Source organism: Nesoenas mayeri (genome assembly GCF_963082525.1).
Source record: "Nesoenas mayeri genome assembly, chromosome: 1".
Lineage (NCBI taxonomy): Eukaryota > Metazoa > Chordata > Aves > Columbiformes > Columbidae > Nesoenas > Nesoenas mayeri.
The window spans coordinates 209,225,959-209,253,260 of NC_137541.1; the positions used below are offsets into that span (position 1 = coordinate 209,225,959).

At 48.6% G+C, this 27,302-nt stretch overlaps 1 protein-coding gene across 1 annotated transcript in view; it reads left to right on the top strand.

Moving 5' to 3' along the window:
* Positions 1-2,340: 2,340 nt before the first annotated feature.
* The window catches only part of GAB2 (GRB2 associated binding protein 2), a gene marked incomplete at both ends in the record, with an annotated part of 100,894 nt that continues 75,932 nt past the window's right edge, over positions 2,341-27,302 (top strand). Inside the window, one exon of the mRNA XM_080363102.1 lies at positions 2,341-2,412. Within this exon, the coding sequence (XP_080219228.1) occupies positions 2,341-2,412 (72 nt within the window). The remainder of the gene's footprint in view (positions 2,413-27,302) is intronic.

Here is a 27,302-nt window from a genome sequence, read left to right on the forward strand (position 1 = left end):
AGCTTATATTTCACGTTTCACGAGCATATTTAAGTGTACAGAAAATGCAAGCCGTTTCCCATCCAAAAATCCCAGCAATCTGGGGTGCTTGTATCAGGCATCACCAAAAGCAGCAAAAGAAGAGTTCATGGGGTACTTCGTTTTGGACACCGTTCAGATATATCTAGTGATATAACCAAGTCAGTAAATGTGATGCAGAATAGGGGATGAGTGGAGGGAGAGGATAGTACAGCGAGGGAGCAGGGTAATGAAACAAAGGCTGTCATGGAATATGTAGAATAATTCATCCCAGTTCACACGATGGTAATTATGGAGCATTTCTTTAAACATCCGTCGCTCAAATGAAATGTTTCAACTCCACCTGGTGAAAGTTGTTAACATAAAAATGCGGACAGGGTTCTCTGTAACTGGTCTTCAAACTGATACCACTTTGCATCGGTGTCAGAACGAGCGAATTCCTAACCTGTGAATCATTAACGTGCCCCATGGAACAGCTTTGCACGATACCTGTGTATTAATCATGATCCTCTGCTCTCCATTAGGTCTTTATAAATCCCCAGCGGGTCACCAGCCTCCCTGAAATCGCTCAGGGTTTTGGGAAGATCTCCCAAGTGTGGGTCACCAGGACGTGGTTTTCCCCGCGAATGCTCCAAGTGCCTCAAACCCAGGGGAGTTTTTGGGTGAGACTCTTGCTCTCGTACGGTGTAAATGGATATGGCTGGATACGGCACCGCTGGCCGTTCTCCCCTGCGCTCAGCTCCATCGCACACACCGCATCGGGCGAGCTGATCCGCGCGGAGATCACGCAGCGCTTCAATAGAATCAGCCCCTGCCTTTGGGCAGTGGAAAGGTAGAAAAAGCTTTTTTAGCCTTTGCGTTTCACTGGCAGAAAAACAAAGCTGTTGGGAAAAAGAAAAAAACAACAAACCACGCCATTCCTAACAAATGACATGCGTGTTCTTTAAGGGGTTATTCCCCTCTTGTATGTATTCAGAAAGATGATAAACAACATATGGCTTAAGTGTGCTCTCCCCATCTTGAAAAGAGGTGTCGTGCCTCCCTCCCAGAGGCGAGCGGGTTGTAATTACGGCTCCGAAGTGACGCAAGATCCCCGAGCGAGCGGCGTTATATAAAGATTGTTGTTGTTTGACATAGAGCAGAGCATCCAGCCAGCGCGGAGCTGTTATTGCACCAGCCACGGCACAAACCACGTCAGGAGGGACTGTCCCTGCCCACGGAGGTTGGACAGGCAGGGAAATCGAGGCAGAGATGATTGAATGTGCCCAAGCAGGTTTGGGGCAGAGCTGCTGTATAGAGCCAGGTCTTGGAAATCCATCCCCACGTTGTATTTTCCTAATTAGTGGGTGGCCTGAGAGTGTCTTGAGCTGGGAGGACTCGGCTTTTCTGGCTGCCCTGCCCAGGTTTTTGCTTTTAAAAATGCAGCAGAAGGAGGGTGAGAGCGTAATCCTGCTCGCAGGGAAGTTTTAGTGCTGCCTGAACCGGGGAGAGGATCAGACTTTTAAATGTACGTTGTTTCTAGATCTGGAAGGTGATAGTTAATCTCAGCCAGGGTATAAAACGCTGTAATACGAAACCCGGCTCATCTGTGTGAGACTCCAGTGGCAGTCAAATCCCCTTTCAGTGGGCACAGCTCCATTATTTAAAAATCAATAATAAAATATGAAGCTTTTATCGATTCCCCTCTCTTTTTTTAAATCCAGGAGGTTTTTTGCTGTCTTTTGACGTTTGGCTGTTTCTTGCCCAACCTCTTTGTTTTCTTTCCTATGGCATTTCCATCTCCCACACAAGCCCCCCAGCGCAGCGGGGTGACCCCCAGCCTCTCCTTTCTGGGGTGAGAAGAAGCTTTTCCCATCCAGAGAGGGGAAGGGTCCTGGGGAGATTAAACCTTAGAGGAGTTTGGGCAGGGGAGGTGCGACTTTTGGATGGAGATGCCGTGCTGCGCTATGGATAAAGTTACTCTATGGGCAGCGTATGAGTGCGGGGGGTGGACGGGAATGAGAAGCAGCCCCTCCCGGCTGGGAGGGAGCCCTCGAGGGGGCCGGGCAGCCCCTGTTCCCCGCGGGGTTTGTGTCTTTAACGCGGCGGGAGGCGTGGTGAGCCGGGGAAGGAGCCGGTTTCCTGCTTCCCCGCTCGCAGCTCGGCGGTGGCGGCGGCGGGGGGAGGCGCTCGTCGCTCCCCCCTCCATCCATCTATCCATCTATACATCCACCCACCCACCCACCCACTCATCCATCCCTTCATCCACCCGCCCACCGCCCTCCATGGGCCGGCGCTGCCGGCGCTGAGCGCCCGGGGAGGCAGCGCCCGGTTGCGGCCGCGATGAGCGGCGGGGAGGTGGTGTGTTCGGGCTGGCTCCGAAAGTCACCGCCGGAGAAGAAGTTACGGAGATACGTAAGTCTCACGCTACCCCTGTCTATCTCATCGCTACCCCTATCTCATCGCTACCCCGGCTCCGGGAAGGGATTCCTCCCCGTTCTAATCTCCCTTCCACCCCCGGCAGCCGCCGCCCGCCCCGCTGCACCTGCCGCAGGGCGGGGGTGCCCCTTGCCCGGGCTGGGAGGGTTGGTGGTGGTTGATCGTAGCTCCTGCTGCTCCGTGAATTTGGGTGGGAGCATCTCGGAGCCCCCCCGGCTCGTCCCATGCTTGGCAGCGAGGTGCTGGGCACGGTCGGAGCGGTGCCCTCCTCTCCTCCCCGGGTTTGGGGCAGTTTTGCTGCGCCCCGCGGTGACCGGGACCTGCGACTGTCACACCCCCTCCTTTGAAGCGGTGCGTTTTAGGGGAGGTTGGCAATACCTTTGTCCCAAAGACTAAAGGTAATACATCTCGGGTCTCCCTCCCCCCCCCTAACATCCCCATAACGGTCGCTTTCCCCCTCCCCACGCACGGTTCCTATTAATCATTGAGCGTTCCAAGCCTTTGAAGATATCACCGGTAGCGCTTCGATAGCCTTTCGTGTCGCGGGCGGCTGACATCAAACACTTCAAAGAAGTTGTAAAAAGAGGGTCTGAGTTCCAGCCCCATCGCGTTCCCCGCTCGCCGAAAGAAATAACTGTTCTCTGCGCCCTCCGCCCCAGCGTCTTGCCCGGCGTTAGAGCTCAGAGACGCAGCCACGTCGAGCTGCCGTCCTATGACTCGGCACTTCACTCCCCGGGGTCCCACTCCCTGGCTCCGGTGACCAACCTCTGCCAGGTTTCGGTTGGCGGGGACGCAGCCTCTGGGAGGGAGCTGGACGCTCTCCCTTGCTGGGGGGAACACCAGCCGTATCGTCATTTGGTCTTGTGGCTTTTGCCCGCGTGGATTTTGGGCACGGCGTGCGGAACAAGTGCAGCTGGTGTCTCCCCAGCGCCTGTTATCGATTGATGGCAGCGTGAGAGGGAGGTGGGTGTCTGTAGTCCTGTGTCACAGGCTAGGGCAGGGCTGGAGGAGTATCTGATGTGTGATCCAGAGTTTTTAGTCTGATCTGAAGTGAGTGCAGCCCCATAGGCTGCATCTCCTTGCGTTAGGCTGCGTGTCTGGTTGCTCTCGGCAATCCTTGTGTGCTTGATCCCATTCTGCGGGATGTAGCTGTGAGGGAATATGGTTCTTCCCCCTCTCTGTTGCCCAAAATGTACTGAGGCAAAGGTAAAACAGGGTGTTTACATGGGAAATATCAAACCTCCAATGTATGGAGCTTTGTGGGAGATGGGCAGAACGACTTTGTGCACGCTGAACTGTGGAGGATGCTTTTAGCTTAATGGAGCAAAGCACCTTCCTCCCGCAGAAATCAACTAATTGCTGATCCTGAGTCACCGGTGGCCTTAACTCATCAAACATCATTAGCTCCCTGGCATCTGCCCCGTGAAAGGGCGCTCACATCGCCTTCTGAATATCCAACTTGTGCTCTGACATTCCAGCGAGAGCCGAATAAGATCTGCCAAGCGCTCTATATGAGGGCGCGACACACCAGCGGTCGCACCGATTTCCGACGTGCATGAGAGCGCTTTTCATCCAGACGCATCCCAAAGCGCTTCACAAGCCACCGATGTCCTCAAAAAACATCCCCGTCCCCCCAGGAGGAAGCGCGGCCGTGCCGATGTCCCCGGCCGTCCCACGCGGGCTCAGCGGGGCAGGAAGCGCTGCCAGGCAGATGTCACTCGAGGGGATCACCTTGTCGGAGCCGACCCGGCGCTGTGGTCAGTGGGACTTCCCTTCCAGGCACGGGCGGCTGTGCCGGCTTCCTGCATCGGGGGCTGGATTTGAAAGCGTTGGGTTTAATTTGGGCCAAGTCTCACTCGGCAGTGCACCATCCCCTTACTTTTTAACGCATTATTATTAATATCGTAATATTTATATTACGCGCATTCAGGGTGTTGGTCACTTTCTCTTTGGTGGTGGCTCAGAGCAGCTCAATGTGGTAGAGCCCGAGGCTGATGGCTTTGCTCCCCCAAAACCTGCCTTCATCTACAACAAACCCACATGGTTGATCTTTGATTTTTGTGCAGAAAGAGCGAGTTTTCAGCCACCGCGGTGCTACACCGGCCTTTGTACGGACTCAAAGGCAAGGCACTGAATCGCTGGCTTTGCCACCTTCCTTGTGCCTTCGGTTTATGTTCTGCTCTGAGACCTCAAAGGAGAAATCTCAGGCTGCAGGATGCTGCTAATCGGGTTTGAAGTTCCTGCTCTGGCTGTATTGACACAGGGTAGATGATAGATTTATTTTTTTTCTTTGACAAATGCATTTCAAATGTACGTGTCTGCACATGGGTGTGTTGCTGACTCTGGCCTTGAAGTGCTGTGCTTTTATAAGCCTAGCTTTGTTTTGGTTTTACTTTTCAAGGAGATCCTTGGCAAGAGGGGAAGGTGCTAAATTTTCTTTGTAACTTCCATCCAGAGTGGTTGGGGAGGGGGACTTTTGTCCACACCTGATCCACACGACATTAATCTACATTTACCGCACTACCTGCTTGGTTTGACCTCAGAGGGTTGCATTTAGGTGAGATTGTTGGATATTTTATGTCGGGCCTCTCTGTACAATGCTCTGGGAAATACCAACATCCAGAGTTTCTCGTGTTGGGTGGCGTTCATCTGATCAAACGATGACTGCTGCAAAGGTGAGATGGATTTTACCTCATTTCTGCCTTATAACTGGGGACAGGGGCTCATGTAGACTCTGGGCAGTTTGGCCATGATCATGGACAAGCCCTTTAGGTGCTGCTATAGTATTGAAAATAAAAGATAACCAAACAACTGAATTTCAAAAGTAATGGTGATACCAAAATACCACCTTCCACCTCCATTCTACTTGGGGTGCCAAGATCTATCAGCTGCTTGATTCAAAAGGATGCTTCTTATAACCACCCTCTTCATATTATAGAATCATAGATTCACAGAATAGTTTGGGTTGGAAAGGACCTTCAAAGCTCATCCAGTGCCACCCCTGCCATGAGCAGGGACATCATCACCAGCTCAGGTTGCTCAGAGCCCCGTCCAACCTGGCCTGGGATGTCTCCAGGGATGGGGCATCCACCACCTCTCTGGCCAACCTGGGACAGGCTCTCACCACCCTCAGTGTAAAAAATTTCTTCCTTATATCTAGTCTGAATCTCCCCTCTTTTAGTTTAAAACCATTTCCCCTTGTCCTATCGCAACAGGCCCTGCTCAAAAGTCTGTCCCCACCTTCTCCCCTTCTGCCTTTCATGCATGGAAGGATCTCCTTGAACACAACCACAAAGCACAGAGCTGCCCTTCAATTCTCCTCATGGCTCCTCCTTTAAACACCCATGCAAAAATATAATAATAATGAAACAAAACAAAACAACACAACACAGTCCCTAAACAAAACCCTTGGCTGTAGCTGTGTGACCGATGAGCCGAGACCAGCGCGTGTTGTGCCGGTCTGTTCTGACTCACTGTCTGCTGGTGCTCCCTCGCTGGACGTGCCTGTCTGTTGTCTCCCGAGTTAGACGTGGCTTTAGAGCGGTGGTTTGTGTCTCTCCGCTGCCCGGCACGATGAGGTTCACGGGGTGAGGGGGGTGCTCTCTGGCTGAACAGCAACGTAAAAAATAACGGCTGGCGTTTTAGAGGAGCTGTTAGCTGCCTCTCATTAAATCAGTGCGCTTTGCCTCATTTATGTACCGTGAAGTCAGAGCGTTTTCTGTCTGGCTGAGACGTGTGTCTACAATTCTGACTAAAACAAAAGTCTTGCACTAGTTTTATGATCTGTTAGTGCTTCCCTCCCCACACTGGTTTAACTAGGGGGAAGGTTTGGCTTTGTGCATCAGAGGTCATTTTTATATCAAGCAGAAACAGTTTAATCGAGGTCATGAGAAGACCTTACTTCTCTCCTGTGGGGTGGACAGAAGAGGTTAAGGGGGACATAACAGGCTGATTTATGGATTGCAGCCTTATTCCCAGGGGTTACTCCCTGATGAAGGACTTAGAATCATCGAATCATAGAACAGTTTGGGTTGAAGGGACCTTCCAAGCTCATCCAGTGCCACCCCTGACATGAGCAGGGACGTCTTCACCAGATCAGGTTGCTCAGACTGCTTCTGGCCCCCAAAGTAGATCCTTCATATCCCATTTGAGGATGCATAGTGAGGATGTCCTCCTGAAATGAGGACATAAAGATGTGGACTGAATAGCACCACTGGAGCAGAGAAGTCTTTGGCTGCTCAGGTGGTGGAGGTATCCGGAGGAGTTTGGCATGATGATAATTGGGATGAAATTTTAGAGCAGGGGGAGAAGAAAGGAAATCCCTTCAACTCTGCATCAAAATACAAAAACAAATGGTATTAAGCAAAGTGGGTTTTTCGGTTTGTTTGTTTTCTCTTTTCTCCAAGGAGTTTTAATGGGTAGGTGTCATGATCAGCTGTGCCATGCCTGATTCAGGATGCTCCCTTCTACCGAATACAGTAAACAGTTGCAGAAACTCAGGAGAAAAGCACCAAAAGATGGGCAGAAATGTAGAAAAGACTGAAGGAAATGAGGTTGTTTAGTCCAGGGATGAGAGGACCGAGAGGAGAAATAACAGTGCTCAAGCATGTCAAATCTAGCTGTGATGGGGAATCATCGAGTCATAGAACAGTTTGGGTTGGAAGGGACCTCCAAAGGTCACCCAGTGCCACCCCTGCCATGAGCAGGGACATCTTCACCAGCTCAGGTTGCTCAGAGCCCCGTCCAGCCTGGAGAGGGAGTGAACTGTTCTCCTTGGCCTGTGGTGGGAAGCCAAGTAGTGCTGAGCTCAAACTGTGGCAAAGGAAACAAGAGTTAGGGAAAATGTTCCTCAGCTCTGATTGCCAGGGGAGCGGAGCAGTGGAACAGATGGTTTGGGATGGGCTCGGAGTCTCCATCGGTGGAAGTTTCGATGGGCAGGTTGGCCAGAGAGCAAAGTGCTTCAGGAGAGCTGATCCTGTTTTGAAGCAGTGGAATAAATTTGACAAATTCTCCAAAATTCCCTTCCAGTGCTGGTTTAGGTGAACTTATGGATTTTGAGCGTCAGGGAAAGAGAGCAAAGAAGCTTTTGGGCACAAATCATGTCACCTGGACCTGCTCGTGGCACTCTGGAAAGTCTTTTTAGCCAGTACAGACAAGTTTTGACAGTTTTGACAGCACTAAACTCTTTGGCTTTGCATCTTACTCCAGCTGTCAAGCTGCACCCTGCTCCTCCCATGTCATCTCCAGGCTTGATTCGAAAGAGACCATCAGATGTTTTAGCTGTTGTCATCTGCCCCATGATTCAGAGGAGGGACCAACACTTGCTCCACCAGAGAAGGTTTTGCATTTTGCGTGCAAGGGCAGCGCCCGCCAGCGCTCCCCAGCACCACCTCTCTTGTGCAACACCGCACAAAGGTCACGCTCCATAACTTGTTTCTCTGCTGCATCATTGCTGATGAGTCAAAACAGACAACCTCTTCCCCGCAACCTTCTCTAAGGCTCGTTTTGTTTGGGTGTGGGAGTGGGTTCCTTTGCCCACTGTAATATTTTCCGGGTGTAATCAGACAGTGGTGTGTTGCCATCTTGATTGTCTCGATCTAATAACTTGCAGCTACGTGAAGGGTGGTTATAGAAATGGTGGAGTCAAACTCTTCCCAGCTGTGGCAGGTGACAAAAGAAGAGGCAACACCACAACCCAGCTTTGCAGATTCAGGTTGTGTGTTGGGAAAACCTCTTCACTGGGAAGATCGTGGTGTAGAGAAGCAGGTTCCTGCAGAGGCTGCAGGGTCCATCTTCACAGAATCCCAGAATGTCAGGGATTGGAAGGGACCTGGAAAGCTCATCCAGTGCAATCCCCCCATAGAGCAGGAACACCCAGATGAGGTTACACAGGAAGGTGTCCAGGCGGGTTGGAATGTCTGCAGAGAAGGAGACTCCACAATCCCCCTGGGCAGCCTGGGCCAGGCTCTGCCACCCTCACTGAGAAGAAGTTTCTTTTCATATTTAAATGGAATCTCCAGTGTTCCAGTTTGTACCCATTACCCCTTGTCCTACCATTGGTTGTCACCGAGAAGAGCCTGGCTCCATCCTCCTGACACTCACCCTTTATATATTTATAAACATTAATGAGGTCACCCCTCAGTTTCCTCTTCTCCAAGCTCCAGAGCCCCAGCTCCCTCAGCCTTTCCTCACACGGGAGATGCTCCACTCCCTTCAGCATCTTTGTTGCCCTGCGCTGGACTCTCTGCAGCAGTTCCCTGTCCTTCTGGAACTGAGGGGCCACAACTGGACACAATATTCCAGGTGTGGTCTCCCCAGGGCAGAGCAGAGGGGCAGGAGAACCTCTCTGACCTACTGACCACCCCCTTCTAATCTACCCCAGGTACCATTGGCCTTCCTGGCCACAACGGCCCAGTGCTGGCTCATGCTCTTCCTGCTGTCCCCGGGACCCCCAGGTCCCTTTCCCCTACACTGCTCTCTAATAGGTCATTCCCCAACTTTGGAGGTGTTGAAGACTTGTCCAGGAGAAATCCCATCTAACCTGCTTTAGTCCCACCTCAAATGCGAGGCTGGACTAGAGACCTCCCAAGGTGCCTCCAACCCAGCATTTCTGGTACCTCTGCACAATGTGGAGCCACCAAACTAGCAAGCAAAGTAGCTGCTTTAGCGCAGCTCCCTGGGCGGGTGGATGGTCCTTGTTTGGTTTTCTACCAACACGAGCAACCTGAGGGAAGTGCTGTGCTGGGGCAGCTCTTCAGCTGCTGCAATTCAGGCTGGTTTGGTCAGGGTTAACCCAAACATCTTCTCGAGGCATTGCATTGGCCAAGGTGGACGTGCCCATAGAGGCTGGGAGTCCACATGTTGTGTGGGGAGCAACACCGGTGGATTTTCCTGGTGCTTTGGCTTTGCTAAGGCAGCTTGAGCGAATCTTCAGCTGTCTGTCATGACTTCAGAGCTGGCCCATGGCCCTGGCGAAGTCCCTGGTGGATGTAAAAGATTGATGGTGGCAAAGCACAGGTTGAACTTAAGAAAGACAAACAATACTTGAGGAAAGCGTAAGAGGAAGCCGACTTCATTTCTCTTTAGAAAACAGCAGAAGTGATACTGAAACCCTTCTTTTTTTTCTTTTTTTCCTATTTTTTTCTTCTAGCGATTGTCAAATGCGAGGGATGATGTAACAGTGTTTACCAGACTGAAGCACATAATTTATAGTAGTGACTCAAAGGCAGTGCAAGTATTATTTATTTGGATTACACTAATATCTGAGGCAACTGGGCTCAATGCACTGGGTGTTTCGTGAGACCTTATCTGCCCTGAGGGATCTGGCAAGATGGGGAAACTGAGGCACGGAGCAAGTCGGTGGTATGGCTTCACTTGTGTTGAGTGTCATTCCCACAGCTGGGAACTTAGTTTGGCTTTATCTCCTTTACCTGAGCCAGAGGTTTCCGAGCTGCTCACAGGCTGATGGTTTAATGTTTGATGCTATGGAAAGGGCTTGCAGCTGGGCTGCAGAAGTACATAGTGCTTACAGCAGGAATTTAGACGGCAAGGGTGCCAAGGTCATCTGGGGGCTCTCTGAGATGAATACATCCAAAAAACTTGGAAATTACTGCTTTTAGTATAAACTTCCCTTTCTTCCAGTAGTCCATGCAAGTCTTTGGAGTCTCACTTGCCTATCGTAATGCTTAGGTGGGTCTTACACTTTGTCATCACTATTAAGTGCTGTATTTATTTTATTGTGGGAGGTGGGAAAAATGAGAAGGAGGGCATTTGACTTCACGGTGAGTGGAGAGCAGCAATAGAGCTGACAGGTTTTTGAACTGCTGTCATTCCGCACTGCCTCTCCGTCACTTCTCAGCCATTCTCCATGGGATAGTCCCAACCTGACAAGGATTTGGGTTAAAAAAACCCCACTAAGTTCAGAATCAACAGTATGCAAATGCTTATTATCCCCCACTGTCCTTTGGCTGGGTGATTTTATGACGTTTTAATTGCGGCACACCTAGGCATATTGTTTGGCCAAGAGGTGTCGTGTAAATACAGGTTGCTGTGATTTCCTCACCCACGGCTGCGAGCGGGACACCTGGCCCTGTCACCACGGCTGGTGAGAGCCTGGCCCATGCCACCATCTGGAACACCTGGCTCTGGAGAGGCCCCCAAAACTGCCGAGCATCCCCAAAGTCTCCTGGAGCATCCTGGAGCTCTGCTATGGGCACCCAGAGTCGTGCTCATGTGGGTGAATCCAGGAGCAGACCTACCCTCCAAAGTTCCATTTGTTGTCCCCCCCAGTCTAGCAATGGTTCCTGTAATTCCGCTTTAAATAGTGGAAATAGCTTGAGAAAGCAAAACCCCTACTCTTGTTTGCACATCAGATCATCTCTGTGCCTGTTCTCTGGTCCTTCCCAGCACACACTCGAAAGGAACCGGGCGAGTAAAAGCTGAGTTGGGGTTTTATTTGCCTTTTCCAGTCTCTCATCCTAGCTCAGAAGTCATTGTTGTTAGAAATTACTAGTTTACACGCTTGCACACCACGATGTAAATACCCCATCATGGCTGGATGCTTTTAGGCAAAAGCTTTTGGAGTTGCTGGTGCAAAGCGATCCAGGTCTCTCTCTCTCACAGAGGGACATGTGGGTTTGCTGCTTCTTCTTCAGCTTTTTCAGCCTAAATCTGGAGAAACTGGATCAGCACCTAAACACTCTGGTGCCAAGTGAAACCAGTTTAGTGGTTATCACGGGTTAAACCAGCAGCAAATTGGCAGCGAACACAAGAGGCTGTAAAGATGCAGTCAGTGCAGAGCATCCCTTTTCTTTCTCATTCACCATTAGCAGCAGAAAAAGCGAATATTCAGCATTGCAGAGAACAGACCTGAGGCTTCAAGAAGCCATCCAGAACATGTACGTGCCTCCAAGCCAACACGTTCACACCTCAGATATGCCTGCAAGGACCTGGTTTTAAAATGTACAAAGGATTCCTCAAGGTCAGCACACAAACCCGTGCAGTGCAATTGTTCCTATGTCATCCATCATATCTAAACACACAGCAACTTAAATATGTGTGGTGTTCGTATTAATAATAATAATAATAATAATAATAATAATAATAATAATAATAATAATAAATAAATAGATAAATAAAAATCAGCCTCGGTCCAAATAAAGCTCATAGTCATCTTCATCCTGCAATCTGTGCCTTTAAAGGACGGGAGGAAAATATGAGTGCTGGAAGCATATGTTTCTTGCTGTGTGAGATAGCCAATGGTGCCTGTTGTTCCAATGAATCTGGAATAATTTGATGCCAGCAACCTAGGGGGGGATTTTGTCTCTCGATTTATCTTTTCATATTCAATTCTGGTTTTTTTCTGAGCTCTTGCGCAGTTTTCCTGGAGAAGGTCACGATCTGGGAAGCCTTGCATCAGGCTGGTTGTCTGCATTACACTAATGCCTAGAAATGAACTTCTCTGTCCAAAATGTGAATATTCTCACCCCAAAATGATGCCTGCTCAGGATGGGAGGTTCACTTTTTGGGCCAGAAATTGGTCATTTTTATTTATAGTTGAAATCTGGCTTGGAGGTAGGATCGGTTGAGGACAGCTCTTAGACATTTCTGTATTAAGTGTTCAGATTGCTTCGTCCTTTCCATTGCTTGGAAAGCTTTTCCATCTCTGCTTGCTCTGGGCTCTTCTTCATATGGCCTCTGAATTTTTCAATCCTGTATGTTCAGTTTCTCTTTTTCCTATAATCTATTGGCAGAAGTGCCTTGTGTTCATTTGTTGTATTATTTCTTTTGCTCCCCAATGCCTTTTGGACACGTCCGAAGTATTTCCATCATGTCTCCTGGATCTAAGATGCTATCCTAATAGCATCTCAGTACTTATGATGCATCTTATTCCATTTAAACCTGGTATTTTCCAAAGGCGTTTGCTTTGGAAGGCATTTAGACATCTCTTTGGTGGAGTTCCAGCTCCTGCATCCATATGGTAAAATGGAAATAACATTTTGAGTCAAAGATTTGTGGTCTTTTGAATTTTGTAGGCTTTTGGTGATTAAGTTTTGCTGATGATTGCAGCTGCAGCCTCGCCCATTCAGGTTCCCCACTGACCTAATGAACATCCCTGTGGACTTCTGTGTGACTGCCAAAGGATGAAAGTTGGCTTGCTAAACAAACTCCTTGGCCACTTAATGCAATACCCGAATGGGGACTACATCTCATTTCCAGAACTGATTACTAAACCTTCCTTTCCTTCCTTTTTTCTGGTGATGCTGAAGTGTCTTTGAAATTTTCAGCTTCAGAGAGCTGTGTCATGAGTACTTTGTAGGTCTGGCACTGCTGTTGAACTGGTTGATATTTGTGTTTGTCTGCATTTCTTTATCTCATAGTAATCATAGAATCATGGAATCATAAAGTAGTTTGGGTTGGAGGGGACCTTCAAAGCTCATCCAGTGCCACCCCTACCATGAGCAGGGACAGCTTCACCAGCTCAGGTTGTTCAGAGCCCCGTCCAGCCTGGCCTGGGATGTCTGCAGAGATGGGGCAATGTCAGTAACCATGTTAAATGGGGGTTACCAGTCATTGCTACCACTCTGTTCTGCAGATCTTCATCCACATACTTAAGCATCTTTTGGTGTTTTTTTGTTGTTTATTTGTAGGGGGACATGTGGTATTTGACAAGCTCTTGGCTTGAAACAGTGCCCCATGGAAAAGGGGGGATGTGAGGGGTGACAGGGAGTGTGTTGGGTCCTCCTGGGTGCGCTAAGGGGAAGGAGATGCTGAGAAATGATTCAACCTCATCCCTGGGGGAACCTACACACTGGAGATGGAGGTTTCAACCTAGCCCTGTCCGAATGGATCCCGCTCTGAGCGTTCTGTGCGTGTGGAGTGAGGCAGGACGGGGAGCAGCGAGGTTTCCTGCTGGCGATCAGGACTTTATCCTGCAGCAATGCGTGTGTGGGTGGACCTCTGACACCAGAGTCTTTAGAGAAGGGTGACAAGAGTGATGAGGAGCCTGGGAAAGCTTTACGTGACAGGCCTCCAAAACAGCGAGGGACGGCCACCTTCCAAAGCAAGTGAATGAGAAAGTGCTCTGATAAAAGCCCCCAGGGCTGCTGTCCATGCAAAGGGGCCCCAGCATTTTAGCTTGGCTTGTGGGACCTCTTCTGGGAGCACCCCAAGGTCCTTCTCCCAGGAGGTGACCCAAAGGGTTTGGCAAATCACCAAAGAAAGGGATGTCCCACCCCAAAACCTAAATCCATTCATGGAGAGGTGGGATTTGCACTCAGGAGAGGTGATAAGATGTTTCTGATCCCTCCACGTCAAACCTAGAAGGGGAGCCAATCACAGATGTTCATGCTTGCAAGATCTTTTTGTCTCCCTCAGCAAATTCTGCCTCCGCTATAGATGTGTGATGGGAGAGAAACATACCTCCTCCTACCAACTCTGAATTTGCACTTTTTAAAGGAGTCGAGATGAGTAATGCAAATATTCACAGTGGTAGAAGTTGATACCATGAAGAAAACATGGGAAATTAAAAAAAAAAATCAATGTTTTGAGGTTGAAACCACTCAACCAGTTGAGGACACGTCTTTCCTAGTGATGGAGCTCCCTCCACATGCTTTTTCAGAGAGATCCCACCTGCAATGGGGTGTGCTTTGGTCTGAGACTAGCTAGACCCAGCACCATACCCATGGTGTTGCTCCCAGAGCCACCTTTTGAGCTTTGGCCTTGCATTCCCTTCAAAGTCAATCCGAGGGAGGACCTGAGAGGATCAAGCTGTTGTCTCAAACACTTGCAAAACACGTTGGCTGAGGCTTCGACTGGGAATCAATCAATACACACTTTTTAGCATCAAATCAGTACAGCCAGCTGGCGTGTAGACAGGCTGATGTATCATGTGCTGTCACAGGGAGGTGTACTGGGGAGCGAGGCTTTAAGACGGAGCTATGTGTAGAGAAGAAGTTTATCTAGTGGGGTTTTTTCATACAGAAGGTGCTTCACGTGCAGCAGAAGGCAGAGTGTCTTGCAAGTTGGTGTCGTGGACGGTGCTTCACAAAATACTCTGTGTTCAATGGTGTGTGTTAGATGTTCGAAGTGGAGCTAAAAATTAGTATTTGTTTGAGGCAGATAGAAACTGGATCTCATAGAATCATAGAATAGTTTGGGTTGAAGGGACCATCAAAGCTCATCCAGTCCAATGAGCAGGTTGCTCAGAGCCCCATCCAGCCTGGCCTGGGATGTCTCCAGGGATGGTTCATCCACCACTGCTCTGGACAACCTGGGACAGGCTCTCACCACCCCCAGGGGCAAAAATTTCTTCTTAATATCTAGTCTGAATCTCCCTCCTTTAGTTTAAAACCATCAAATCTTGTTCTATCACAACAGGCCCTGCTCAAAAGTCTGTCCCAAACTTTCTTATCAGCCTGTTTTAAGTACAGAAAGGCCACACTAAGGTCTCCCTGAAGCTTCTCTTCTCCAGCTGAACACCCCAGCTCTCTCAGCCTGTCCTCCCAGCAGAGCTGTTCCAGCCTCGCATCATTCCTGTGGCTCCTCTGGCCCCTCTCCAGCAGGTCCATGTGTGTCCTGTGCTGAGGACCCAGAGCTGGACCAGCACTGCAGGGGGGTCTCACCAGAGCGGAGCAGGGGGCAGAATCCCCTCCCTGCACCTGCTGCTCACAGTCCTTTTAATGCAGCTCAAGATACGATTTGCCTTCTGGGCCGCATTGGTCTGAGCTGGAACTGAAAAACGGACTTAAAGTAAATTGTCCTGTGCTGCATATAGGATGTTTATGGGGCTTTTTGTACGAGTTTTTAGTTAACTAGGGTGTTTGATGAAAATATGCTGTTGGTGATGTGTCTCTGTCCATCCTGTTTCTTGGACGAGTCTGCCGTGACCCACTCAGTGCTGTTAAATGTTGTCATTAAGGCTGGGTGGGGTGAAGCACAAACCTGCCTCTCTGATGTGCTCATAATTTCAGATAGGATCGAGTTGTTGAGTACCACTTGGGGATGAGAAGTTTCAGGATTTGCATTTGTAATTAAGAAGAAAAGCTTTTTAAAGACTATTCTTTGCATTTCTTTGTACCTGAAGCCTCCCACTAACCAACCATAGCTCCGTTTGTGGAGGAAGGTGAGAAGCCAGAACAACGTGTTTGGGGTTTACACGCTCCCCTCTGCTGCGTGCGTTACTGCTGAACCAGCTGTGACTTAGGCAAGGTTTAACCTTTTTTTAGTGTGGAAGGGCCTAGCCAAAACCGAGGATTTTTTCCTTCAAAGCATGGGAAAGTTTTGATTAATTAGATACTTAAAAAAAATAAAATCAGTTTGCTAGAAAACCAGACACCAAGACATGATCAGAAACGCAGCTGCAGTGCTTCCCAAGTTGTATCTCAGATATCCATTCCTAGTCTGTGTATATTTTGTATTCCTCAGTATTACAATATCTGCTTTTCACATTTTCACCGAATCACAGAATTCCCACCTTTATCCTTTTGTACCTAAAGCCCAGTGGTGTGGGCTGGGCTTGGGTTCTTTTTCTTTCTCCCAAGCTTTGGTCCTTGCGCTTTCAACTCTCTCATGAATATTGATCCACCTACCCTGAATATTGCAGGGTCTTGGCACCATAGCACAGAGGTGGGTTGCAAACACAAATGGTTTTAGCCTTGCACATCCCAACAGAGAAGAGAGTTGGTGCAAGGGGTTGGACACCCCATGGGTTTCCAAAGAAAAATCACCTTTTTGCTGCCAGGTTGCGTGCCAGGGTCTTTGCTGTCGCTGCTTTATAAGTAGGAAATTAAAGTGTGTGTGGATTAAGTGAATCTTCTGAAATCTGCAGCAAGTCCATAGAGTCATAGAACAGTTTGGGTTGGGAGGGATCTCCCAGGCTCATCCAGTGCCACCCCTGCCATGAGCAGGGACATCTTCACCAGCTCAGGTTGCTCAGAGCCCCGTCCAGCCTGGCCTGGGATGTCTCCAGGGATGATTCATCCACCACCTCTCTGGCCAGCCTGGGACAGGCTCTCACCACCCTCAGTGTAAAAAAATTCCATCACAGAGCTGGGAACTGGACACCAACACCCTTCAGTCCCACCTTCACCTCACGCATTTCTGAGCGGCATCCTGATGCGCTTTGTCCCTACCGTCTCGTGTTGAGAAAGCCCACGTTTCCTAAGCCTAGTTCACCTTATGTGTGCCTTGAAGTCCATTGGATGAGGTTAGGGGTTAATTCAGCCTGTTTAAAAACTCAGTTTGGCTGCCAGACGGGAAAATCTGATGAGCGGAAAGTGGATCAGATGTGGGAAAGGAGGAGGAAAAGGCGAGTGGTCGTTGCTGACGCTCAGTTCGTTGTGGGCTTGGCAGTGGGTTTTGGCCACTTTGGGCGTAAACACGTGGCAGTGCACATGTGTGTGCTGGTAGGTGGACTCGGTTGGGTAACAAGAGCAAATCTTGCTCTGCTTTTGAGAGGCCAAGTCTAAAACATGGTCTAAGAAACATGTGTATAATTTTGTACAGTGAGACAGTAATTTACTTTGCTGTTTTGCCCATCAGTGCAACAGCTAGAGACTGTTAAGATAATTTAGTGGTGGTTTGTGGTTATAAATACATTTCCATTGTGACTAAGGATTCTAATAGATATTAAATTCAGCCAAGGGGGTTTTAGTATTTTATTATTTTTTTATTGCGCACTCCCCAGTGTTTCTGTTTTGACTTATTAATCTTAAGGAATAAGACGAGGGATGGCTGTTAAATGTTTTTTTTTTAATGTATAAAATAGGAGTTGTAAAAGAAAAACAAACAAAAAGAAACACAAAACCAAACATACACTGGATGATGTAATTAATTTAGTGTAATCCCGTTGTTCAACAGTGGGGCTCTGGGGTGTCCTGCTCTTGGCTGGTGATACTACAGGTATGTTGGGTGTTGTGTAAAGCTATTGTAGTGCAATTCTTTGTCATAGCCATGTTTTCCGCTCGGAATATTTTGGGCAAAAGGGAAAATAGTCTTCTCTATCCATCTTGGCCTCATGCAAGATAAGTTGCGCAAAATTAAGAACTGACTTTTGAAATTTAAACACGACTGTATCCAAATGTCAAGGTGCCCACATAGCAGATCAGGACCTCAAAAACCCCCAGGACTTCAGCCATGGGTTTCCAGCCATGTCCTGCATCCATTTGAAGATCTTCCTTCCACGGCTGAGAAGCAGGCGGTGTGAGAAGCGATGTGATCTGCTGTGGGAATGCCTCGTCTCTTCTACTCTGATGTCTTAATCTGAGTAATAACAACAAGAAGTTTGAAGGCTTAGCGTGGAATTGGATAGCTCTCCAAAAATAGGCCCTCCCTGGAGATATCTCCTGCTTCCTGCTGGGCTGGAAAAGCTGCGCTGACAGCCTTCGCACTTGGATATTTAGGCATCTCCTGGAACCTAGAGCATGAAGGAATGCAAAATAATAGAGGAAATCAGTCGAACTTATTAAATTTCAGAAGAGCATTTGGACTGAGCTTCAGAAAGTGTTCCCCGCCCCCCAGCTCCTCCTGTGTAGAAAGGCACCTGAGCCAAACCCCAGTGTTTACAAATATTTTTGAGATTTTGCAGGTCTTGGAGCTCAAAAGATGTTGAGATCTTCCAGACTAGACCCTCTTTCTCTAAATAATGTCTTGGCTGTAGTGACTCTATGTCCCTAGAAAGTGTGGACCCCAAACAGGGCTCCTTGCACCCAGAGCTGGGTTGGCTCCAGCTCTGTCTTCATGTGCTCAGAAGTGGGGGAAGGCGTTGCATTAAATAAATAAATAAATAAATAAAGCAACAAACTTCTGTTATTTTGTCATGTTGGAATGTCTCTGTCAGTCTCAAGGAATAGCTGATACCATCTGGTGTATCTTAGGAGTTTGTCATCGGGAGCTTTATCTTCACTCGCCCTTGGGCTGAGCCTGAAGGCGACAAGCTCTGGGGTTTCCTCTCCCAAGCTCTTCACAGGCTGCGTGTTTTGCTTCCCTCATCTTTCCATTTTATTTTAGTCTTCCTCTCTCCTTTTCATCTAATTCCTAACATTTAGGGGGGTGTCAGCACGAACTCACTTTTCCCAGTGTGTGGCTTGTATTTTGCTCGCTGAGGACCTGGCTTTATGGCACTGAGTTGAGCCACCTCTGCAAGTTATGAGGAAGAAATTTTTGACACTCAGAGTGGTGAGAGCTTGTCCCAGGTTGCCCAGAGATGTGGTGGATGAACCATCCCTGGAGACATCCCAGGCCAGGCTGGATGGGGCTCTGAGCAAGATGAAGATGTCCCTGCTCATGGCAGGGGTGGCACTGGATGAGCTTTGAAGGTCCCTTCAACCCAAACTATCCTGTCATTCTGTGAAGTCCATCTTAAGATGAGTAGGAATGAGGACAGATAGACTGACATGACCATCCCCGTGCTTCAGAGCATCCCAGAAACCCACCCTGGAGCTCCACCTCGACACACAGCCATGCATGAGGAGCAAACCCCCATTCCAAGCACAATTCCACAAAAACAAGGCCAAGACACAAAAACCCTGATATTATTAACCTGAGTCGACACGTGGCTGGCCTGGGCTTGGGAAGTTTGAAAAATCTACATCTCCAAAGCAGTTGGATTAGAGATTTTAGTATGAAACACTTCCCTTCATCCTCTGGCTTTAAGGTTTCCACAGGGATTACTGGGCTGATGCAGGCAGCTGGTATTCCACCCCACTGTCTCCCCAAACACCAGCACCAGCTCGAAAACCCGTGTTGGGAACAGCAGTTCAGAAACTCAGTCTCAACCTTTCCCGGTTTGTTTTTCCCATCTGTTTTTAACAGCGTGTTCTTGCCACTTGGACCTTTCTAGGCTCGATCTTGTGATCCCTGATGTAGTATGACATTTCCAGTTTATTAGGAATGCTTTTGTTTATTTGCTGGGTGGGGTTTTTTTTCTTTCTTTTCCTTTTTTTCCCCTTTTCCCTACGTTGTGTGGAGGCTTTCTGCCTCGGCTGACAATACAAACGTCCTCTCTGTGCCGGGAGGTGCCACCCACACCCGTGGTCTCTGAAATCAGGACAGTTATCTCAGCGGTTGCAAGTCCTTTGAGTGGTTTGGGAGCTCTTATTAAACAAAAAATGAAGCTGTTTATTTTTTTTATGGCTTTTTCTATCATTTTGCACTTGTTTCTAGAGAGCTGAAGCAAGCGAGTTTTTAAAAACCTGTTGTCTTCATTTTTTGACTCGCTTGAGGAAAACCAGCAAGAAGGGACTCAGGGCTTGAGTTTGCTGGTGGCATTTTCCATTTACCCAGCCGGTCTCTACTTTTCTTAGCAGATTGTGTGCATTGTCTGTTGCACACAAGTGGGAGTTTGCTTCTAAACCAAAGGTGGCTGGACCAGCCTTCACGTTGCTCCATCTTTCCATTTCGTGTAGAAATCACTGCGCTTCTCTCCAGCGGTGGATAAATATCGTCAATAGATGAGTATCAGTGACAGAGCAACACTTGGGATTGTGGTAGTAGTGTGCTGCTCTCCGTAACCTACATGTCTTTCTCTAAAAAATCCCTTGTTCTCATTGAAATAAATGAAGTGATACCTTTCAGAGACCTGGATTCACTTCCTGACTGACACAAATCCCACTGTAAGACTTCAAAGATGCTTATTTGCCTTTTTAAAGTGCTTTCAGCTGTACCGTGCCAGCCCATGGTGGTGTGAGAAACTGCAATCGGAGTCCACAGTGCTGATGTTTCCTAGGGGTTTGCATCAAAAAAGCATTTTTTAAATGGGTGGGAGACTCCTGGGAAGATCTGGCTGCAGGAGGATGGGGCTCATGATGGTGTGGGCTCCCATGCACCTTGCTGGGTCCACCAGAAGGAACAGGAGCTTCAAGTCATCTTTCTGGCCCATGGGTGAGGAAGAAATGGGGGACAGATTGAGCATCTCCGTCAGGCTTGCATTCATTAAACTGAACCAAATCTCAGTTACGTTCTAAGCCAGGAGGGTAAATCTAACAAGGCCCACGTGGCTGCAACAAGCCAGGAGCAGAGATTAAGCTGATTTGTTTTGGGTTGGCCAAGCTTGCACTTCAGTAAAGCTTCAGGACCAAATCTTTGGTTGCCGTGATCTGTGAAGGATCCTTTGATCAAGTGAGGGTGCTGCTGAACCCCTTTTCTGCACCTGTGATCCTGTACAAACACAACCTACAATCACGGTCAGTTGGCCAGTGTGTGGGAAATCTTGGTTCTTTGCCTTCAGGAGCAGAATTTGGGTCTGTAACCATAAGGGTTTGCAAACAGAAATCATTCCATAGTCAAAACTACCCCCAAAAAGCTCTGAAAGTCCCAGAGAGCTCAGAACCGCTGTGTCTGCGTTTTGATTCTTTAAGCGTTGGCCTTCCCAGGAAAGCAGAGATCCCTCCGGAGACCTCGCGGCTCTGATTGCTTCCAGCCAAGCAGCAGGGGCACATTTCTGTCCGGTGAATCTGGTTTCTGCATCAGCTTTCCCAGAAACCAGCCTTCACCTCGCTCCGTCTTTCCATTTTGAGCAGAAATCGCTGCGCTTGCCTCCAGCGCTGGAGGGATATCATCAACAGATGAGTTTCGATGGCAGAGTTATACTTGCTCTAAGGCAAAATGAGCTTTTTAATATCCTCCCCCAAATGAACTGGAGTCCGTGCCCACTCCCAGGGGTTGCCTGGGACGTGATTTGGGCAGCATCTGCCCAAGGATGCTCCCAAAGACCTTTCCTCCTCCCGTGCAGGTTAAGATTTGCTGGTACCCAGCAACACCAAGGTGAATCTCATCTTCCTGTTGCATTAATTAGTCTGGTTTAATGGTGTATGCTATAGAAATAAAAAAAGCCAGCTATAAAAAGGACTGATTGCAAATGCAGATGCTTTGGAGTGGGGTCAGGAGGACAAGCAGTCGGTCCTTAGCTGTGCCGCTCCGTCTGGATTCATGACCAAAGGATACAGAGGATGAAACACCAGGCCATGCCAGACCGCGTGGATGGATTCATCCGACTTGTTGCGATACGCTGAATTAACCTTTATGGGGTTATTTTTAACACTGGGGAAGGCCTTGTCTGCTGGAAATAAAAGTGATCGATATGCACTCGGGGTCCCTGTCTGGCGTGAAATGGCTCCGTGATGGATTTGCATCACAGAGCCCTTGATCGTCACCATCCAGGGAGGCTCAGGGGGGAATGAGGATGGGGCAGAATTTCCCTCTGGAGGCTTTTGCCCCGGGGATGCTGGGGCTTCATGCCCACTCCAGTTTGGCCTTCATCCTGCAGCAGCATATTAAAAATAATAGGGTTTTCTCATCCTCGTGGCTGTTTTATGAGCCAGCCTCTAACAGTGTCCCTGCTTCCCCAGGGGAAGCGGCTGCTAATTTATTTTGTTCACTTGTTAGACTTGCCGTCCTCCTTGCCAGAGGATTTCTGAACAAGGTTTTCAATATTCATAGACTTAACTATGTCATGAAAAAGGGGCCATTAGTTCCTCCAGTTTGATCTCAGATCATTAACTCCGCACTACTGTTTTCCTTTGCCGTCTTTTATTCTCCCTGTCCTTTCTAAGTGCTGTTTGTTTTCTTTATCACTCTGTGTATCCTTTCAGCAATAGCGCCAGCATATTTATTAGTATTAATTGGCATATGTGCAACAAATGTCACGTAAGGATCACAGAAGCCTTTGCCCTGGAGAAATCAGTGTATTTATCCCACATGGGGAATCAGAGGCACCAAAGAAACCAGATGGGCATCAGCTGCAGGCATGCCCTGATGAAGCCGGCCGTGATTTCTTCCTAAAAGGCAGTTTGGACCTGGCAATCGTTGGCACACGCTTGCTTTGAGCTAATTCAGCTGTACCCTGGAAACCGGGTCTTTATTCCAGCAATGTTCCCAGCTTTCATGCCACCTTCAATCCTGCAACATGTGTCGCTCCCGCCCCATCATGCCACCCAAAACCTCCCAGTCCATAGTGGGCTGGAGCGGTGCTGAGGCAAAAAAAAGGGGGAAAAATAATAATAATAATAGGAGAGACCTGTTCTGGAGATGATAATGATAATAATTTTCTCGAGGTGTCATTTCAGAGCTACATATTAAGGTCTAAAAGCAAAGCAGGCAGAAGGACCGAAGCTGAGGCTTTGTGCTGAATTGGAAAGTAAAAGTAAAGCCAAGAGGGCAAAAAGGAAGACTGAAGTCCTTTTTTAAATTATTATTATATTTTTACCCCACTGTGCTGCCTCTCAGTCTCGAAGGGGGACAATAGGCACTTGTTCCCAGTAACCATCGCCCAGCCCGTGCTGTGGACGGGGCTGGGAAGGGGCTCCCAGGGCTGGGAAGGGGCTCCTGGGGCTGAGAAGGGGCTCCCAGGGCCGGGCTCAGCTCGCCCGCGTCCCGCTGCGCCCTGGGAGTTTATTTTTCCAGCTCTCCTACTCAGAAACACTTGGCTAAAGGAAAAATTGTGGAGGAGGTTTAGCTCAAGTGAGCACAAAAACATGTGTCCTGGTAGTATATTGCTTGCCGAGTGGTGGGGTTTTTGTTGGTTTTTTTTTTTTTTCCTTTCTTTTTGTTTCTTTCGTCTTTTTTTAAGAGTATCTGAGAACTTGGGAATCATGTGAGGAGGGTGGGGGTGATGCTTTTCAGATGGGCACAGGGCTGTGTAAATACAAGGAAGGGAAATCTTTTCTGACTGATGCAAGTTCTCCCAGCCTGTTTTTTCTCCTCTTCAAACTGCTTCTTTGGTGAACAAGTATGAGAATGGCAGAGCCGAAGCCTTTTTAAAAGCCTTAACTAAACACCCTACCTTAAGCTACCTTTGTCCCTAGGGTGATAACCCCTCCTCTTCCCATGAACCCCAGAATCCCAGAACCCCCAAAGGTTGGACTTGATGATTTCTGAGGTCTTTTCCAACCCAGTCGATTCTGTGATTCACACATCCCTACACAAGGAAAGGGGCTGCAGTGTCACACCAAGTCCCCTTTCCTTGCCCCACAACCCAGTCACCATGGGAAAATAGGGGAAAAGAAAGACGCAAGAAAAGTCATGTTGGAGACTTCAAAACTGGGGAACAAAGAGCTGTTCCCTTCCCTCTATCCCCAGTTTCCTCTACACAATCTCCTCTCTCCTGCCCTCTGCAAGTTAAAACGTTGCTTGATCCAGAGACAAGATGCTGAGCAAACAAATTGCAGGTCAAAGTCTCCCACTCCTTCCCCCCGGCCACGTTCCCATCCGCACATTTTTGTGCGCCATCCCCGCTGCCTTTTCCCATGCCCTTTTCGGGGGAGCAGGGCTGGTACACTGGCTGTCAGCCCCGCAGATGTGAGCTGAGCTGCTTTTTTGGCAGGCAAAGAAGGGGGTTGTTTGGGGAACAGCTCGAAAATCTGGGCAGATGGTTTCTACCCTGTGCCGTGAGCTGGGCTCGGCAGAGTTGTTCTTGAAGGGAGAACGATGGCGCGGCGCCGTTTGAATGGTTGCAGGTGCTGATGTTCAAATCAAATCCGTGCTAAACCCTTTCTTGGGTTTGTGCGGTGGCAAGGGAGTGAGAAATATATCCCCTCTAACCCTGTGGGGATGTGAGCGAGGAGCGATGCACGTGGATTTGTCTGCCCTGGGGTGGTGCATCCCAAAGGGGAGCGGTGAAGCTGGTCTGGTAGCAAGGTGGGGGCTGTAAAAATATGTTAGATGGAAACCTTCAGCGTGTTGAGACAGCTGTGTTAGGAAAAGAAGGAAAAACAAGATTTTAGCAATTTTTGAGAGGGAAACAGAATATCATGAGTGTGTCTGGCATGGAGCAGTGGGTTACCAAGGTGATTACCTTCTGGCTTTATCCTTTTCCCTGTGACACTGGGACTATTTACTGATCAAACCACCTTGTGAAGTTAAATTCACACCACACAAGGAGGCTGGTGAGCTCCAGCTGATGTCTCCAGCCGGTGTGATGGGCCTGAGTGAAGTGAGCCTGAGGGTATCGCTCTGGAAGGTGGAGAGGTAGCGATGCAGAACCACTGCTGCATCTGCTAGTCCTTGACATCTGTGCTGCCTTGGTCAACAAATAAAATTCATGACCCAGATAAAGGCAGAGATGAAGGTTTGCAAAGTAGCTTATTCCACTGAGTTTCAAGCACCTGCCGTAGCCAGCTGAGTTCTCCTTGGGCTCTTTCTCTAGACAGTTATTTTGTTTTCTGGCCTGGAGCTGATAGAAGGACACTAAATGAGGATTTAATAGTGAACTGACTCATCTTGATTTGATCATGCTACAGGCATGCAAGTCAAATCACGGTCTAGGAGGCTGTGTGTGTGAGACTGTGGTGATGCCCACTCATGGATGAGGAGAGCTGTGGTCTTTACATTCACGAGCCATTCCCAGGATGCGACATCCCATAAGCTGTTTTCTAACTGCTCCAGTTGGTTATCCTGGGGACTTCGCAGTTTCTTTTATGCCTGCTGTGGGATTGACCTGAGGTCATTGGGTTACCCTGGGGTAAAAGATGATGATCCCATGTGAATCCATGGGAGGTGCTGGAGCGAGTTGAGAGAAGGGAATGGAGCTGGGGAAGGGGCTGGAGCACAAGTGTGATGGGAGCGGCTGAGGGACCTGGGGGGTTCAGCTGGAGAAGAGGAGCTGAGGGGAGACCTTCTGATCTCTGAACTGCCTGAAAGGAGCTTGGAGTATGGAGGGTGTTGGTCTCTTCTCCCAGTTGGCAAGCGATAGGACGAGAGAAAATGGCTTCAAGTTGTACCAGGGGAGGTTTAGATTGGATATTGGGAACAATTTCTTCCTAGAAAGGGTTGTTGGGCATTGGAACAGGCTGCCCAAGGTAGTGGAGGAGTCACCATCCCTGGAGGGGTTGAACAGACAAGGAGATGAGGTTCTCAGGGACATAGTTTAGTGCCAGTGTTGGGTTATCATAGAAGCACAGAATGTCCTGAGTCGGAAGGGACCCACAAGGATCATCGAGTCCAACTCCTGTCCCTGCACAGGACAACCCCACAGTTCACACCGTGTGTCTGAGGATGTTGTCCAGTCTCTTCTTGAACACTGTCAGGCTTGGGGCTGTGACACCACCCTGGGGAGCCTGTTCAGTGTCCAGCACCCTCTGGGGGAAGAACCTTTTCCTCATGTCCAACCTGAACCTCCCCTGGCACATCTTCCTGCCATTCCCTCGGGTTCTGTCACTGGTCACTAAAGAGAAGAGTTCGGTGCCTGTCCCTCCCACTTCCCTTGTGAGGAAGGTTTGGACTTGATCTCTGAGGTCTTTTCTAACCCAGTCAATTCTGTGATTCTGTGAAGCTGTAACCACAATGATTTATCCCCTCCAGATGACAGAGCTCTGCACTAGTCTGCTGGGCTCAGAGATACACAGGCAAGGGTGCCAAGTCTTTTGAAAACTAATTATTTGTTTTTATAGTGTCATTTTCTTTTTGTTTTCATCCTCTCCCCCACTTTTGAAGTGGCTGATAAGTACCATCTCTGAAGGTGCTTCTCAGAAAGCATCGTTAGTTGTCTAACATGGTCCTTGATTTGTTTCTTTTTTGTTTGCTTTTTTAATATTTTTGGAGAAACCATCATCTACTAGAGTACAAAATTGATCTGGGGTAAAAGGGACCAACTTGGACATTTGCATGAAGATCTAGAAGGACAAGACCCAGTCTAATCTCAGTGGCTGCAAGATGTCCTCTTGGAGTATGATGGTTTAGACTGACTTTTCAAAAGGATGTCTGAAGATGGGTGGGAAATCCAGCAGAAGATGGGCATCCCACTCTCCTACACTTATCTAGAAAATCATGTAGGAACAACAGTTTATCTCTGGCAGCTCCCTGCTGATGAGATCCTCATCAGCTGCTCATCCCTCATCTCCTGCCCTGTGCCTTCAGAGACTGCACATCCCGGAGAAATGCTGGGTAAAATGGGTGATTTCCACTCTTAAGAAGCCTAGAAGCTGGACTTATTTTACATCAAGTGCTAATGGTGTAAAATCTTGAATAGAGAGGTCAATGTGAGCTGCTAGACTATCTCAGCAGAGAAGGAGAAAGGGACTTTCACTTCTCGTATCGCTACCTTGCCACTTCCGAAGTCTTCCCGCATGGCTCAGTCAAACCAGTCCTTTCCCCCAGAGCACACACAGTGGAAATCTGACGATTCGGCTTCTTCCTGCAGCTTTTGTTGCTTCATCGGGTCCGAAGTGTTGACTCATCAGTCTTTCTTCACGTGATTCCCTCAAAATAGCTCTCCTCGGGCAGACGGCGTGAGGACTGGGCAGTCTCGTTGGCACAACTTCTCTCTGAGAAGCTGCCGTAGCAGCTGGTCCCTCTGAGGTGATTCTGGTCTCCAAAGGGTTTTTAGCTTTTCCTAAAAGCATGTAAAGATGTTTTTTTCAGCCATGTTCTTACCTGAAGGAGGAGAAGTCTTGAGAGTGACTTGAAGATACGGCTGGCGCAGTTGTGTACTGTGTGTCATCTGTGTCTCTAAAATGGTTTGAAATCCTGGATGAAAGGTCACTCATCTTGAAACATCCTTCCTTCCTCCCGTTGGACACAGTGCCCACAGAAACCCTGACACTGTACGTAAGCTTATAGAATCACAGAACCATAGAATCATAGAGTAGTTTCAGTTGGAAGGGACCTTCAGAGGTCCTCTTGCACCACCTCTTGTGATGTTATCAAAACCCTTATAATTTAGACTTCTCTTGCCTTTTAGGTTTCCTTTTCTGGAACAAACCCAAGGGTTTCCTGCAAAAGCCCAGGGCGGTTGTCTAGAGCAGCAACTTCTGCTGATCCTGTTCTTTGGGATGACCCCCACCCATTGCTCATGGCTTTCCCAGAGCTCTGGCCCCTCTCTGAACATTTCCACGCCGCCCTGGGTGCCAGCGAGCATCACTGTCTAAGAATGA